Source organism: Rhodnius prolixus, unplaced genomic scaffold (assembly GCF_049639745.1).
Source record: "Rhodnius prolixus isolate KJV_2025 unplaced genomic scaffold, Rpr scaffold_2, whole genome shotgun sequence".
NCBI lineage: Eukaryota > Metazoa > Arthropoda > Insecta > Hemiptera > Reduviidae > Rhodnius > Rhodnius prolixus.
The window spans coordinates 53,199,618-53,215,175 of NW_027411592.1; the positions used below are offsets into that span (position 1 = coordinate 53,199,618).

Genomic DNA, 15,558 nt, shown 5'->3' on the forward strand with positions numbered 1-15,558 from the left:
AAGGTAGATCACAGCGAATGGAGGGAAACCACAGTAACTAGTTTCTTTAAATTTAGTATAGTGATTACGCGTAAAGCAGGCTATAACTTTAGTTTATAACTTTTTTGCGGAAAATTCGTCATAAGATATTGGTCATAATAGTTACAATTTTCTTTAGTTCTTGGTTTAAGGTTTGCACACAAAATTTGTGCCAATTTCCAGAGATAATTCATTTTAGAATAAAGCACTTTTGGGAAAATGCATGAGTAGTATAAGGCTTAAATAATGTTAACGAGAATTAAATGAGTATGAAGAAACAATTCAGTGTGCGAATTCTTTGAATGATCTTTTCGGTTTTCTTGTTCTTCTCGCAAACCGCACTAACTGGTTTCTTTAAATTTAGTGCAGTTATTACGCGCAAAGCTGGCTATAACTTCAGATTGAAGCTTTTGAAATTTATATTAGGAACGATTCTGAGCGGAAAGTACTATTAGCTTTCTTCTTGAATGATATTTCTATGAATTGTAAGCTTATCACATTCATATTTTGTAAGAATACTATTACACTGGTAAAATTAAAATATTTTGGAAAATTTATAAGTTAATAATATATGTATTAGAGAAAATCGTGCGTTCATTAAAGAATTTTTTTTTTCGAGAGGGGGCAACTATTACAAAATATAATTTTTTTTTTGGTCTTATTATTAATATTTACTTGGACGTTAAATTTCAAAGTTTAAAGACTAATATGTTTAGAAATTATATTATATTTTTTAAATAATAAATTTACTAGAATAGTGTCATAATTCATGTTGCATGACTGTATAATATCAAATGGTAGCATATCACTAATGTTGGTAGCCCTGCTATCGTACATCAGCTCTCAGCTGTCGTGTCTTCTCTTTCTTTTAGTTCAGTGGGTGCTGGTGGAGGGTGGCATTTTCCAAATTATTAACAAAATGCATTCCAATTTCGCATAATTCGTGAAGCCGCCAACTTTAATAGGTAGCATATATTCCTCAACACAAATTTCAATAAAGCAAGTTTTAAGGTAAACCATTCATACGTTTTCTAGTTTGTAAGCTCTCACAGGTCTTTTAGTAGAGTGTAATTTCTCTTCATGAAAAACTAGTTACCTTAAGATTTGAAATCACTTGAAAGGAAAACTTTTAATTGTTCACAGTAGAATAAAATAATTTCAAAATATATTTACACGTTTTATGCTTAAAGTAGAACAGTTTATCCATAGGTAAGCGTGCATTTTTAATAAAACCTTCATGGGCGCCTTGTTAGGAATGGAAATGTTTGAATTTGTTTTTATTCGTGTCAAACTGAAGGAAACGGTGATAAAAGTTAATGAGCACATTGGCAAAGTTTGAGATATCACTCTTTTCTCTTTATTTCTATTCATCTATTTTTAATATATATATATACTTGGTTATGTATTTATTATGGACTAAATAAGTTGTTATCACATCGTAAATTAGAGCAATTTTTTTAAAAAAATTCTTCTTTGAGTGAAGTTAATTAAAATAAGAATGCCAATTTCATATTTGTTGTTACAAACACTTGATTGCAGATCAAACTTATTTCAATTGCATAATCCTTTGTAGGTCAATGCCTCGTACATGACAGCATTTATTTGCGCTTGAACTACTGATGTAACTATATCCATAACAGTTTTATCTTAAATTTTAGTTTTAAGTCCACTTTGATTTTGACCTGAGAACACAATATCTCCCTTTAATTAGTTTTATTGGCACATATTTAGAGCTGGATGTTGTTCGGCAGATATTAATGCAATTGATAGATTAGATACAATGCATTAGATTAACCTCATCAGGAATATTAAAAGGAGTACTTTTTCGGTGGCTGTGTTTAAAACTTGCGTTTACGGTTATTACTTTGAACAAATGTGAAGTTAATATTTCACCTGTTGATGGTTCATTTGTTAAAAGGAATAAGAAAAATATAATTCAAATAAAATACAGTTTTTGATATTTAAATACTTGAGTTTCATTAATTTTCGTATTTGCATTCTGAAGCTAATAACTAACATCGCTTTTTAACTGGCCCTTGTGAATTGTTAAGATAAGAGCCAAAGGCTTGACCATGGCCGGTCAAGGACCTCTACTTAAAATGCTTTTAAGTTCTATTTTATTATTCATTCTTAAAGTAGGATCTAGTATCATAACTTTAATAAACATACATTTCCGATTTCCTTAAGTTTTAATATTTCTGATTAAAAAAAAAATCAAGTCGAACTTTCGTATTTTATTGTATATTTATTAAAAAGATGAATAAATGTTACACTCAACTAAATGCTGTGGCTTCAGATTTCTGTGAACTTTTAAAAGTTAAACTGTACAAAGAGCTTGTTTTTTTAGAGTAGAGTGATTGTTGTGTACTCATGTTGGATTACCTTGTGCTGCATTGTTTCAAAATTAATTATTACCAAAGACTGTGAAGAATAATTTTAATTTCTGCAGATTTTATTAATTTAATCAATACTTTAAATGACTTTCTTACTCATTTTAAGATACTGCACTTTTCGTGCTCCTACTATTGAGGACTATTTTTCTCAATAAAGAAGCAGCTTATCTCTAAAGAGGTTCCTCTTGAAGAAAGAGACTTCTTTTGTTTATTCTTTAGCCCTAAATTTCACATGGTGATGAACTTCATTGAGATTAATGATTGTACAAGGTACGAGAAAGGAATTTCAATAAAAATATTTTAAGCACTACGCATTAGAAAAGTCTTATTTGTTACATTTTCGTTAAAATTAGAGGACACTACGCAAAACAAGTTATTTACACTTGTTATTTTTAAATAGTAATAAAAAAAATCTTTTCGCCTTTGCCTTTTTTAGATTGTGTACAATACTTTACAAGTTTTTTAATAAATTAAAATTATTATTTTGAGTGGCTGTTTTATTATTTAAGTACTAAATTGGTTCTGTTTGTTCTTGAAAAGACGGGTCATATCTTAAGTAACAAGGTGAATTAAATGTTCACTTTTCTTGAGTTTCCCCTATTCTTGATTTTAAGTTAAGTTTTTTTTAAGTTTAACAGACTTTACATTATATAGTTTTGTACAAAAATTACATTTATTTTATAGTTTACTGGTAGGATGAGCGATTTTGAGGACGCTAATGATTCTTTCGACGAAGCTGATGCAACCTATCCTTTAACGGGTTTAAGGAAAAGGCGGCCAATTTGGGATGGAGTTCTAAATGAAGATTTACCTGGTTTGGATGAAGTCAAGGTAAAATTTCTATCTTATTTATTTAAGTATAGAAGCAGAAATTTCTAATTAAAAATTTGGATAATTTATGGAATTATTGTATAAATGCATGTACAACTGCATATTTTGTATTATTTGGAATTAAGTGAAGATCTAAATCTTTCGGACAGAATAAAAGTCAGTTAATTAATTTTATTAAATCTTATAGTTTTCAATTATTAATTCGCTATCTGGTATAATCGAGTTAAAAAGGTTTTTTTTTTTTTTTTAATTTGTAGAATTCAGAAAAAAAAGTTTTAATTGAGAATTAGGTAACAAACAATTACACTTGTAATTTATTCCGTCCACGCTTAATTATTACGAATTTATTGACATGCTTCCAAAAAATTATTATATCGCAGACCAATAAAAAAAATTCTCTTGCTTTTACCGCTCGGCTTTTATTATCATTTATTCATATTATCAGTCATTATTACCATTGTTGCATCATTCATTGAACTCACATTAGTAATTGTGCGATGAACTTCATTTAGTTTAAGATATTCAACTTCTCTATTTTCTTTCATTTCAAACAATAAAGATTTGAATCTTTCTAGATTTAAAATGATTCAAGTTCATGAAGTTATAAAACGTTTCTGTCGTTTAAAGACGAATAAGGTCCATTAGCTGATTTCTATTGTTAAATACGGAAATGTCATTTCTTTTATTAGTATTTAGAACTAAAATAAGAATAGTTTTTTCTCATTGAAAAGCTAATACCTAAAGATAGTAGGTGCTACTTACATTCTAGCATTCAGTCAAAATAATCTTAAATGATCGTGTGACATGGGGAAAACTCTGCGTTAAATCATTTTGTTTTTTTTTTAATAGAAAAATCCAAATGGTTGATTGATATAGAATGAATTTAATGAAACCAGTTATCGTGCAATTAGTTTGAATTTATCAAAAGTTAATGTTTGAACTGAGTAGCTGTCTAATCATTTAAAAGTAATACAATTCGTCTTACGTACGTAGGAACCGTGTAAATGAACCGTATAAATTTTAAATTTTACATCTTGCGAATATTAAAGTAAAAGTGTTCATTAAAAAAATGAACATAATTGGAACCTTGCAATACTTTCATCTAAATGCTATATTATTCCTTTAACTCTCATTCATTCAATGGATTTCTATTGGACGGCCGGGAATCTTATTACACTGATTTTGGAATGGATAAAGTTTTGTTAAAGTTGCTTTCATTGATCACATTTTACTAACAAGAATGAATTGAATTTTTTTTTTTGAAGAGAGGTTTTTACAATAATTATAATTGGGGGAGTTGTCTCTAAATGTTGGCAGCCATATATTAACCATTAACCCAGTACTCTTAATTGTTCATTACCAAGACAAGTTTTTTTTTTTTCTTCCTCGTAATATTTATGTAGTGTACGCTCCTAAAAAAAAATATGAATTAAAATTTCAAGTTTATCAATGAATATTTAATAACTAATGAGAACATGAATTAATTGATTTTACATTGTACAAGAAAAATGCATGAGAAAATGTATATTTCTGTGGACCCATAATTTTTATTATACTTTTTTTATCACGTAATGAATTTCACCTTGATTTGAAACAACAGAGATATGAATGAAATTAATTCATTAGTAAATTTCTTAATTATATATATATATTTTTAAAGTGTAATCTCCGATTATTAAAAATTTTTGCAACATGTTGTGCTTGAGAGTTATTTATCAGTTCATATATTTTACAATAGAGCTTATTACGAACTTAAAAAGTATCTAATTACATGTATTTGGCATTTATTTATCAGTTTAGTTTGTTTATGCTCAGTACATTTAAGGGGGTGTTTAATATATATATAATTATTATTTTAGAATCTTCAAATTTAGGAAAATACTTCGTAATTTTTTTTTTTTCAACTTAATGATTAAATATGATTCCTTGGCGCTTTTTACAAAATTTATTTCAAATTGTTTCAACTCTTCACTTCATTCACAATTAAACACATTGAATTTTTATAGCACTTCTTTCAAGTTTAATTTTGTGTACACAATTGTATGTATCTCAATGATGTTTAGCTTAGATAAAAATGAACACCAGTTTTTTTCTTACTGTAATTATAATTAGGCGGGCTAACAAAAACTGTGCTGTTTTAAAAAAAAAATTGTTTTTCCACCTCCTCTCCTTAGTTGCAAATTGTTACTTACGTTAAAAATTCGATTAATTAGGGGAGTTTTAGTGGCCATTTTCACCCTTGCGTTTGTTTATTGAAAAAAACTTTTTCTTTACAAATTAATGAAAGTAGGATATTTTTCTGCAAAACTGTAGTGTAGGCGTTTTAGCAAAGCGAGAGTGTTCAGTTTTTATCATTCTCGCTCCTTTGTTATATTTACGCGCAGCTTCGCTTTCTTATCAATCTTTCCTTTCTTGGGGCGGATACTGTTAGTTGGCCTGATCTTTTGATAGTTCAGTTTGTTGAAATATGCATTTTTTTTTTTAATGGGTAATAATATCCAAAATCCGGATGTCTTTATATATTTGGAGAGCTTATCGTCGTTGATTTGGAGTAGCTAATTCGCCACTAAATAATTAAACTGCTCTGAGGCAGAACTGTTGTCATTAGTGCAGAATCTAAGAATTGAGGACACCCTAGTCGAAGTTTACTTTCCAGGTTCATATCATCCTAATTTTTACTGAGGATAGAGCATAGTAAAAACAAAGATGTTTAAATTTGCATGATGTTTTTCCCACAGTTTTCAGCATTTGTTCATTCTAAAGCAGTTGAATTTCCTTAAATTGTTATTTAATTTTCAAATGATTACTTGAAAGTATTGTTTTGAAAAAGCAGTCTTCTGGCTAAACTTTTCTTTTTTTTTATTCTTTTTAGTTTTCCAATTTATTGTCTGATGTAAGTTTTATTTAGATATATTATAGTCTTAGTTAAAAAGATACATAGATACCATAGATGGACTATTATTTTGGGATTGGCCACAATTTATTGTTTTGTTCTTATTCTAATCATCTCTGTACTTCTAAACATTGCAAAAGTTATGATGATGGGTTTGCTTATTTTTGAATGTAATGGAGTCTATAAAAAAACGACCTATTAATACAAAAAAAAAAAAAAAGCAATAAAAATACATTATCCAGGTAAAATAACCCCACTTGTCCGAAATCATTCAGTTATAATAAACAGTTAGTTTATTTGGTACTTCGCTTGTAAGAAATGAATGAAAGCTATAATAGAATGGTGGACTGTGTGGAATCGAATTAAAAATCCAAATCCGTAATGGCCCAAAATTTGTATGCGATTTTTGAAAAGAGCTGGATACATCTGTATTTATATTTTATATATATTTTTAAAGTTTATTCTTGTACTTATTGCCAGTAGAAGTGGAAAGGACTTCAGAAAGGATTTAATAATGAATTTCTGATTCCAGAAAATTGCCTAAATTACTAACTAGAAATACCATTTGACTACGATCCAGCCACTGGCGCGTTTTACTAAGGATTTCTCCTGTACATTCCATTATCTAATAACTATTCTTTTGTAATACCATATGTAGATGGATTTTTTAAGTGAAATTGGCGAGAATCCATACTATGGATGTTAGTTCAGACCTAGTTCATGCGGTGCTGTCCTATATGATAGCAGTTCTTTACCTGATACTTTCTAAAATAGTATAATTTCTTTTATTTTATTTTTTTGTTTTTAAACAAACGCTAGTCAGCGTCCTTCTCCTTCATTTTTAAATAAAGAACGCGCAGCTTCAGCCGGATTACATTTTTTCCAGCAATGACCACAGATAACTTTTTAGTTCTTAGTTCAGTATAACCTCACAGTTATACTATTAGAAATGGGGCTTTATGTTTATTAGTGAGCTCTAACTCTACATAGTGTCCTCAGTTAAAGCTATGGTCTTTTTTTTTCATACAACTCGTTTTGTACATTTACTGCTTTTTATGATACCCTACTCCTCGCCACTCCTTGAATAGAGAGTCCTGTTTAATTGAATAATACTTCTTCACTTGTTTTTTGTATTGCCTGCTCCACTTTTTTCTATAAGTCCAAGAATCGTTACAAAATGTTGTTGTGTATAATTGTTAACTTATTCATATCACCATTTTTGTTGTATAATTTTGTTTTTTTGTAAATCATTTCGACATATAAGACCACCCGTCCACTGGAAGCGACCAAGAGATCATGCTAATACAAAAGCTGTCACTTGGCCCTACTATTCCGTATACAATCAAGACAACTTACAAAGAGTCATAAAAAAAAAATTCAGTGTTAAGAAAATCAAATTTTAATTCAAACTGGAAGGTAGAGGACTCCAATTAGCGCGACGGTTTATAGAGAGTAACTCACAGAACTCTTGATTATTGTCCGCACACCCAGAGGCGATTCACTCAATTTATTTTGAATTTTACCATCACTAAAGTGTCGAATTTCAGTGAACTCATGTTAAGGCCATTGTTTGTCTCATTTTTCATTTACGTGTATTTTTTTTTTTTAATTATTTATTTATTTATTTAAATAGTCTTTCATTATTATTTATACCACCCATAGCAGAATGTTTATAAAGGAAATTTGAACAGGGAACGATTGTTATATTTTGATATTAAATGTATTTATTATAGTTTGATTGAATTTAGTTTGTAATTATATAATTCTTTAACTGATCAGTACACTATGCTGTTTAGCATCTCAAAGTATATGAGCAGCACTACTGACGCAATTGTGATTACTCTTGGTAACTACCTATGAGTGGGAAAATCCCTTTCAAGGGAGATACATGAATTTGGTCATCATTGTTGCTTGCAAAGAATATCTTTGTTCACTTTATATTGGGAACAGTCGCGTTTCTACGGTAATGTGAAATCGTGGTCTCTTCCAGTGGTCGAGAGGATGAAGATTTACTATACAAATTTCTATCTTTAATGGAGAATTACTAGCTCTCCTGAAAATTAATTTATTCTCATTTTTTGTGTGCAAAATACACAGGAATTCACAACAAAGGAATCTCATTATCGATTCAGTCTAATTTTGAAATTTTCAGTATACACGAGATAAATAGGGAAATTCCATTTTTTCCCTTCCCAACGCTGACTAAAAACATATTTTTCAAAATTCTATATTTATTTAAATTAAAAAGCATGAATTTTACTTCGAGAGATTTACATAAAAAAAACTGCTGCTTCTTAGTGGTTTCGAAATAAAAAATTATTCATATTAAATTTATTTAATAAAATACCAATTTTGATTTAAAACACAATATATAATTTAATAATCCATGCCTTAGCAGCAAAAATTATTATTATTATTTATTCATTACAATAATATAAAGTAAGCAATATTCTACTATAATAAATAGAATAAAATCAATTTTCATTCAGAATTTTATTTAACAAATTCAAAAAAATCTGTATAATTTAAAGGAAAAAAAATTCCAAAAGACTATCGTTTTTGTGACCCTGATTTTGACCTTATAGGACTTCTTGGAAGCAGACGATTCAAGTGAATTAGCCGATGAAGAGCTTTACACAGGATGCCCATTACCCAGCACGCCTGATGATCCCACTCTCTTTGATCGCGAGGTAAAAATAATAAGAAAAATAAAAAAAGTTTTTTAAGAAAAATAAAATATTTAAACCAAACAAAATGTGCTATAGAAACAACAAAAGTAGTTTATATGTAATATACTATAATTGCTCCTCCATTCTCTACTATTCCCTGAGCATAAACAATTAAAATATTAATTTTCTCAAATTTATATATATATTTAACGGCTTTTTTAATTTTCATTTCTTACATTGTATGTAATTTTGGTTACTTATTAGAAAAAAAATAAGAAATTGTATTTTTTTGTGCAAATAATAGTCTATCAACTAATATTTTTAAATAATGGTTTAGATAATTGATTGTTTTTTCACAATTTTTGTGTTTCTTTTATTTTGTTTGGAAGTGTTTAATTGTGCGTAAAATTTATTTTAATTTTTCTAGAGAGAGTGACAGAGAAATTGAAAAGATATCTAGTTTGCATGTGTTTATGTATTTGGCAATTTGCTTTTTTATTAGAATATGGTCTTGGTAGCTGTGAGATATTTTTTCTTTACAAATTTTGTAAATATATCTAACTAAATAATATAGTTTGATTAGATTTAAATTTAGTGGTCAGAAAACACATTTTTTTTGTTTGTTTTTCTATGGCTTTGGGATTTGTATGTGCTGTGCGCTGCATTTTAAGTGGATGAGAAATTTAGATTAGTATTGTGTTGATTGTATTAGAATTATTTTTGCTTTATGAACTTACAATTCCGGGGTTTTTTTTCCTTAAAATTAAATTCAATTTTTATGGTGAGGAGGAGAAGAGAGATTATTACGAAAAAGATAATGATAAAAATTTTAAAAAATAAATCGATAAATAATGCAATCCTTTAGGTTTATCCGTGTAAATTCTTAATACATTATTGAAATGATTTATTATAGTACATTGCTATTTCGCATCACGTGTTCCTAATCCATCTTTCTTATTTCTTTATGTAGTTGTTATGTAGTACTTAAAACGCCTTTTTCCAAGTGTCTTTTAGATGAATATGAACCGTAAAACCTTGATCATTGCAACTTTTAGGACTAGGTATTATTATTAATTTGGAAAAGATTCTTGGATTTTCAAAAGATACTTAGCTGGATTACTGGAAGCCGGCAACAATACTCCCCTTATCATGTAACTTTCCAGAGAAGTGAGTGAGCATGACTTTTTTGCCGCTGTTTGCTCTATTTGGTTGCTCTAAAGCAACGAGTTATGGCGTTCATTCATTGTTCGATCGTTTTGTTTTAACTTTGTGATAGAGCATCTGCATTATTATCTCGACCTATTTCTACTTCGAAATGAAGAAGTTCTTATTAGGTATGGTCTCTCAATGCGTTTATTTGTACTTTATTGAATCGCCTTGCCATCATCGGCATATTGCTTCCTCCAAAACTCCAATTTAATAGCTACTTTCTTCACAATGATACACAATGGTGTACTTAGATCTGATCACGGGGATTCCTACACATAAGTTACGCTGGATTTTAACTTTCTACTTGTACACTTCTTGTAGAGGCACAAAAGAACTACCGAAACTCCCCATTTCCATCTTGCAATGAGTTTTTTCGGCTACATTTAAAGAATCAAAAGATCACTGCGTGTCGATAATGGGGCGGCCATCTTTGCACTGACATTGCTTCTTCTTTTTTTTCTACGAACCTGCACCTGTTGGTTTATTTTCTTGAACCACATGGTTAACTCATGCTAACTGTATAAAACATTCGAAAAAACTTTTCACAATTTTATGTTTTTTTTTTTTTTTTAATCACACTGGAGTTCATACATTTTATCGTTAATTGCTCAATTCTGTCGGCTATTATGAAAATTAATAACAGTGTCTTTTAGATGGAGTATATCTAGACAGCAGGATACTTTCGCAAAAAAAGGAAACGAACGCGAATTGGCCCAAGATTCTATGCAGACTGTTAATGCAGTATAAAAGTCGCCTAGTTTTGCCACAAATTATCGATAGAACCAAAAAGACAAGACGTGGAAGTAGGTTTAGTTCCTCGTAAAAGCCCTGGTCTTTGAGAACTGTGATGGATTTACTGCTAGAAAGCGAAGGCTAGATATATAAACTAATTAGATAGTTGTAGACTTTTTGAAGAGTTCAGTCTATAAAAAAAGTCTTCTTTTTTTTTTTTTTGTTCAAGAACTCTTATCTCTTTTTAATATTTCGTAATAATAGTTCAAATGTGATAATGAGAATAATGTTTTAATTGAAAAACATTATGGAACTTTTTAACAACGTTGTAGATAGTGTTCAACATTTTTTAGTAACCAACGTATAAGGGAGCCCAAGCAAGGAGTGTTTAAGGAGTTTACTTGGCATTTGGCAAAAAGAAATAGATGACGGTCTACACTTTGAAAACATTACTAAGATTGAGAAAAAAACCTTGAGAATGATCCATTAAGTATAAGTGCAAAACACTATCTACAAAATCCAGCATCAGCTTCTTAAGTTGAAGGTGATTTGTGATTCCATCAGGCTACTCGTTATAATTTAGCATTTCAATGTGCATAAAGTACTGAACAAAATAACTTCCCTAAAATCAGGAAGGAAAGCAATGAATGCTGTGAATATTATTTTATTGTTTAGAAATTTTGTATTTATTGTTTTTGATAAACAATAGACCAAATCATTTCCGGTTTTGAACGTTTTTTTTTTAAAAAAGTTTCTCATACATAAAAAATATTTAATTGCTTCGTTAAAATTTGTTTTCCTATTATATTTTAATTGTTATTGTTATCAGTCTACTCTTTGACATATTATTTTATTCTGGGGGGAAGTTCTGTTTTTATCATAATCATTTTTTATTTTTTTTTATAACGTTATTGTTTCTTTATTGAGCAGCCGCTTGTAAATTTTTGATTACGTAAACTAATTTTAATTACAATAAAAACAGAGCATTTTATTTCAAACAAACATTGTTGTTTTGAATATTTAACATCTCCTGCCTTACATCTACGTAATATTTATTATAATTCTCTTAAGTTCTAATTTAAATATTTATCTTGAAATTTAAATTATTCTTAGTTTTAATTTCAATATTTTTCGTGTACACTGAAATGAAACGATGCTTATAAAGAGAGGGAAGCGACAACCAAATCTCTCAAAACTTCTCTGAAATATCCATTACCAGATAAAATGTTTTCATGATAAATGATGTATTTTGTAAGTTTTTGAGTCGATATATTTCCCCTATAAAATGCTGTACTATGATGATGTTAGGAGGGGCCAAAGATATTTTCCCAAATGGCCACAAACTTGTTATTTACGGCCTAAAAAGGTTTTGTGTTTTATGTATAAAAGCTGATTAGGTAGTTATTTGATAATCATATTCGGTAACCTACATTAAATTATAGGTTTATTGGCTTAATACCTTTATTACAGAATTAAGAAAATTTTGTTTTCATTCTTCTATTTACGAGGAATAAAAGAAAGTAAAATCTATAGATTACAAATAAAACAATAGAAATGCAACTAGACTAGTTTGCATGCAATAAACTTACTTGAGCTCTGCTTTCATCGATTTAAAAATGGCAATGTGATCAATAAGTTCTATTCTCACACCTGTTCCTTATCACAGCTGTGTGTGAGTGATCTATAGAACTGTTGAGTATCGATAATTTATTCGTTCTCTGACTGCGGTTGGATCAAACTTTAGAAATTGAGTTATGTTTTGAAAGATTGAGAGAAGAACAAAGAGGGACCTGGACAAACGGAAGGACATTTTTTCTGAGGTCGTGGGTATCATAGCGTTAAAATAAAACGATAATAAGGTGGCGTGGATAATCCATCTACAGTTAGATATGACAGCTACAAACAAGACTCAGTCGTAAAAAAAGGAGACAGAGTGGTGCTCTTATTTCATCAACAAATAATTTTAAAAAATGAGTTTAGAGAGTTTTAAGATTGAAGAGGGCGATGATTTGAAGACACGAGCAAAATTCCAAAATTTACAACAGATATTCTTCAAAACTTGGCAATTGATCTCATAAATTTACCCTACACAACGTTAAATTTATCAATGGACATGCGTAATCATATTTCTGACGAATCAGTTATTCTAACTAATTCTATCCTTCTTACTTTTGTAGATTGTAAACCAAATCTGTGACTAGAAAAATTATTTTTTATAATGAATATTATAATACATATATTTATATAATAATTTTTAATGATTTCTGTTAAGGTAAAACATTATTATTGCAATTATCTGTTGAGTATCTATCTATTGTAAACTATCTTATGGTTGTGTAGGTAACCAGAACATGACTAATCCTTGAACAAATCCTTGAAGGCAAATATATTTCTTTACGAACGTTGTTAGTGGAAGCTTGCAAAACGCAATTGGTAGTTAAATAATTACTTATGGTTTCCTGCCAATGCATATACAATAGGAACTACTTCAACTTGATAGAACTGCTACACATATGAGCTGAAGTTCAATGGCGAATGTCCATAATTCGGTATTCTTTCTTAGCAATCGTGACTATAGTGTTTCATAGCTTTACGCTTTTCTTTGCCATACCAGAAATAGTTTTGGTTTATTTACTTCCATTTCTTGATCATTACTTATGGCTAGGTTTTCGTTTATAAAAGACATCTCTTCTTTTAAATGTCCATATATTTGTTAATAGCGCCTAATAAACAAATTTTTCGCTCTGCGCCATAACAGTTAAGTTATTAGCTTGCAGAGACTACAACTGCTATCAATACCTTGACCCAAAATGTGCTTCTAATTACATTGATGTGATCTATTTTATTACTGACTATCTGATCTTAGCCGGCAAAACTCATCTTGTTTCTTTGATTAGACTGGCATTTCTGATGAAAGTACCTCAACTCCAGAAACCCCTGTTACCTCTAAGGAAATCACTCATCTTCCAGCTGGGAATTTTGGCAATATATTTGGTACTCATTTAATAGTATACAGATAGATAGAACCTCTTTACCTCTTACCATCACCACTGTAATAGAATCTTACTTAAATAATGTTTGCTTGAAAAATGTTCTAAATAATTAGAAAGAGATCTACATGTTTGTTTAAAAGTTTAAGAATCGTTGAAATAATTGTTAAAAATAACTGGAAAAAATCTATTCAGTGCCCTTTTTATATTTTGGTCCAGTTAACTAGGGATTTAACCAAATGCGATTTTCAAATAGTGGGATTTTACGTTGTTAAGTTGCGCAGGATTCAAATAAAAAGCTGGCAATTCATAAGTTGCAAAAAAAAAAGCTCTGTAATGTCGCGTTTTTTTGTTTTTTAACGCACTATGTAAGGTTAGTTGCTCATATTTTGTAAGTAGAGGAAGAATATGTTGAAATTTTATTGGTTAGTCTAGTTTCACCTCTGAAAGTTTCAAAATAATTAAGTGGAATGAAAATAACTACTTATCACTAGCATTAATAAAATCTATTCTATTGATCTAACAAATATTACAATAATTATGTTCTAAAATATTAATTTAAATCTTATCTCTTAATATCAAGCACATGCAACATGTGTTATTATGTTTAAGTAGGTCTCTTACCTACCCACTTTTATCTGATTACATTTGAATTGTCGCTTACATCAAGGCTGTGTCAGGGTACAGCATAGTAATTAAATGTTCAAAAAAAAATGACTAATATTTCTCAAATTTTCATCTTGACTTCTACAGTATTCGAAGCTTCTATAATACTCTTAAGTTTGTTCATCGACTCCTCACATGTAAATCTTAAACTTTATTTTAAACATTCAAGTTATTCTTTTTAGTATAACACCGGGGCAATTTACTTATCTCTTCACTTCCTTCACACTAGTAACTTTACCAAAATCCCAAGTTAGAACAATTAAATGAATTTGTAACTTTGTTTTTCTCTCTTAAACTTTTTTAAGTAATATACTTTACGGTTTTCTTTACCCTAGAACTCATCTATTATACTCATTAAAAATACTTATTTATCTATTAAAACACAACTGATATTTCAGTAGAAGCAATAATATAAAATTTTTCTCTTATTTGCAAACACAGATAATATTTACGCTGTCGTTATTTTTTATTTTTTAGCGCATCGACAACTTAATCATTAGCACTGTACACTGTCGCGTTATATGTTTCTATTATTCATTCCCCAGAAGATCTTATCAGGGGAGCTCCAGGTTCTACGTTTATTGGATATATTGGAACTCAGAACAACCGTTCCATGCATCCTTAAGCTTAAGCCAAGTTTCATCTTCTTGCGTTACTATCAGTTTTGGTCCAGTGTTTCATCGCCCATCATCTTTGTTACATTCTAAAGAGTCATCTGGCTCCAATTATTCATGTTAAGTATCTTCTTTAGTTTCTATTTTGCCATCTTCAACGACTTCTGCTTTCTTATTCTCTCATCCCATTTCTACACCGTTACCATCCTCATTTCTTTTTTGTTTTCTATTTCCGTCAATTCTCATCTCTTTTATTGTTCCAGTTTAAATGATCTCTACCTGTTTAAAATCTATTATATTGTTCTCGTTTGTCTTCGCGTCAAATGTTTGGTTAAAAAAACAGATCAAAATTTGTTTTTATAATCCATTATAATTGAAAAAAACTATAGGTTTTATAGACCAAAGTGGGTTTTAATTCAAATTGCAACCAGAGCGATTTTACTTGCAGTAGGTTATTTTTTCATATTAACTGCCTATTCAGCAAGCCAGACTAGTTTGTGACTACTGGATACTTTAGCAAATTTAAAGATTGCGGAACTAAAA

General features: G+C 29.4%; 1 protein-coding gene across 5 annotated transcripts in view; it reads left to right on the plus strand.

Moving 5' to 3' along the window:
• Window positions 1–855: 855 nt before the first annotated feature.
• AdipoR (adiponectin receptor) overlaps window positions 856–15,558 on the plus strand; it is a 36,637-nt gene continuing 21,934 nt past the window's right edge. For 2 of the 5 annotated variants that reach the window (XM_074116927.1, XM_074116928.1), the window contains exon 1: window positions 3,102–3,242. Coding sequence is in view for 3 of the 5 variants with exons in the window: in XM_074116925.1 (XP_073973026.1) it covers window positions 3,108–3,242; window positions 8,721–8,825 (240 nt within the window). In the remaining 2 variants the exon portion in view is untranslated. Of the gene's footprint in view, window positions 1,030–2,517; window positions 2,682–3,095; window positions 3,243–8,720; window positions 8,826–15,558 lie in introns of those variants that run through there. The other 3 variants (XM_074116925.1, XM_074116924.1, XM_074116926.1) reach the window with 3 other exon arrangements.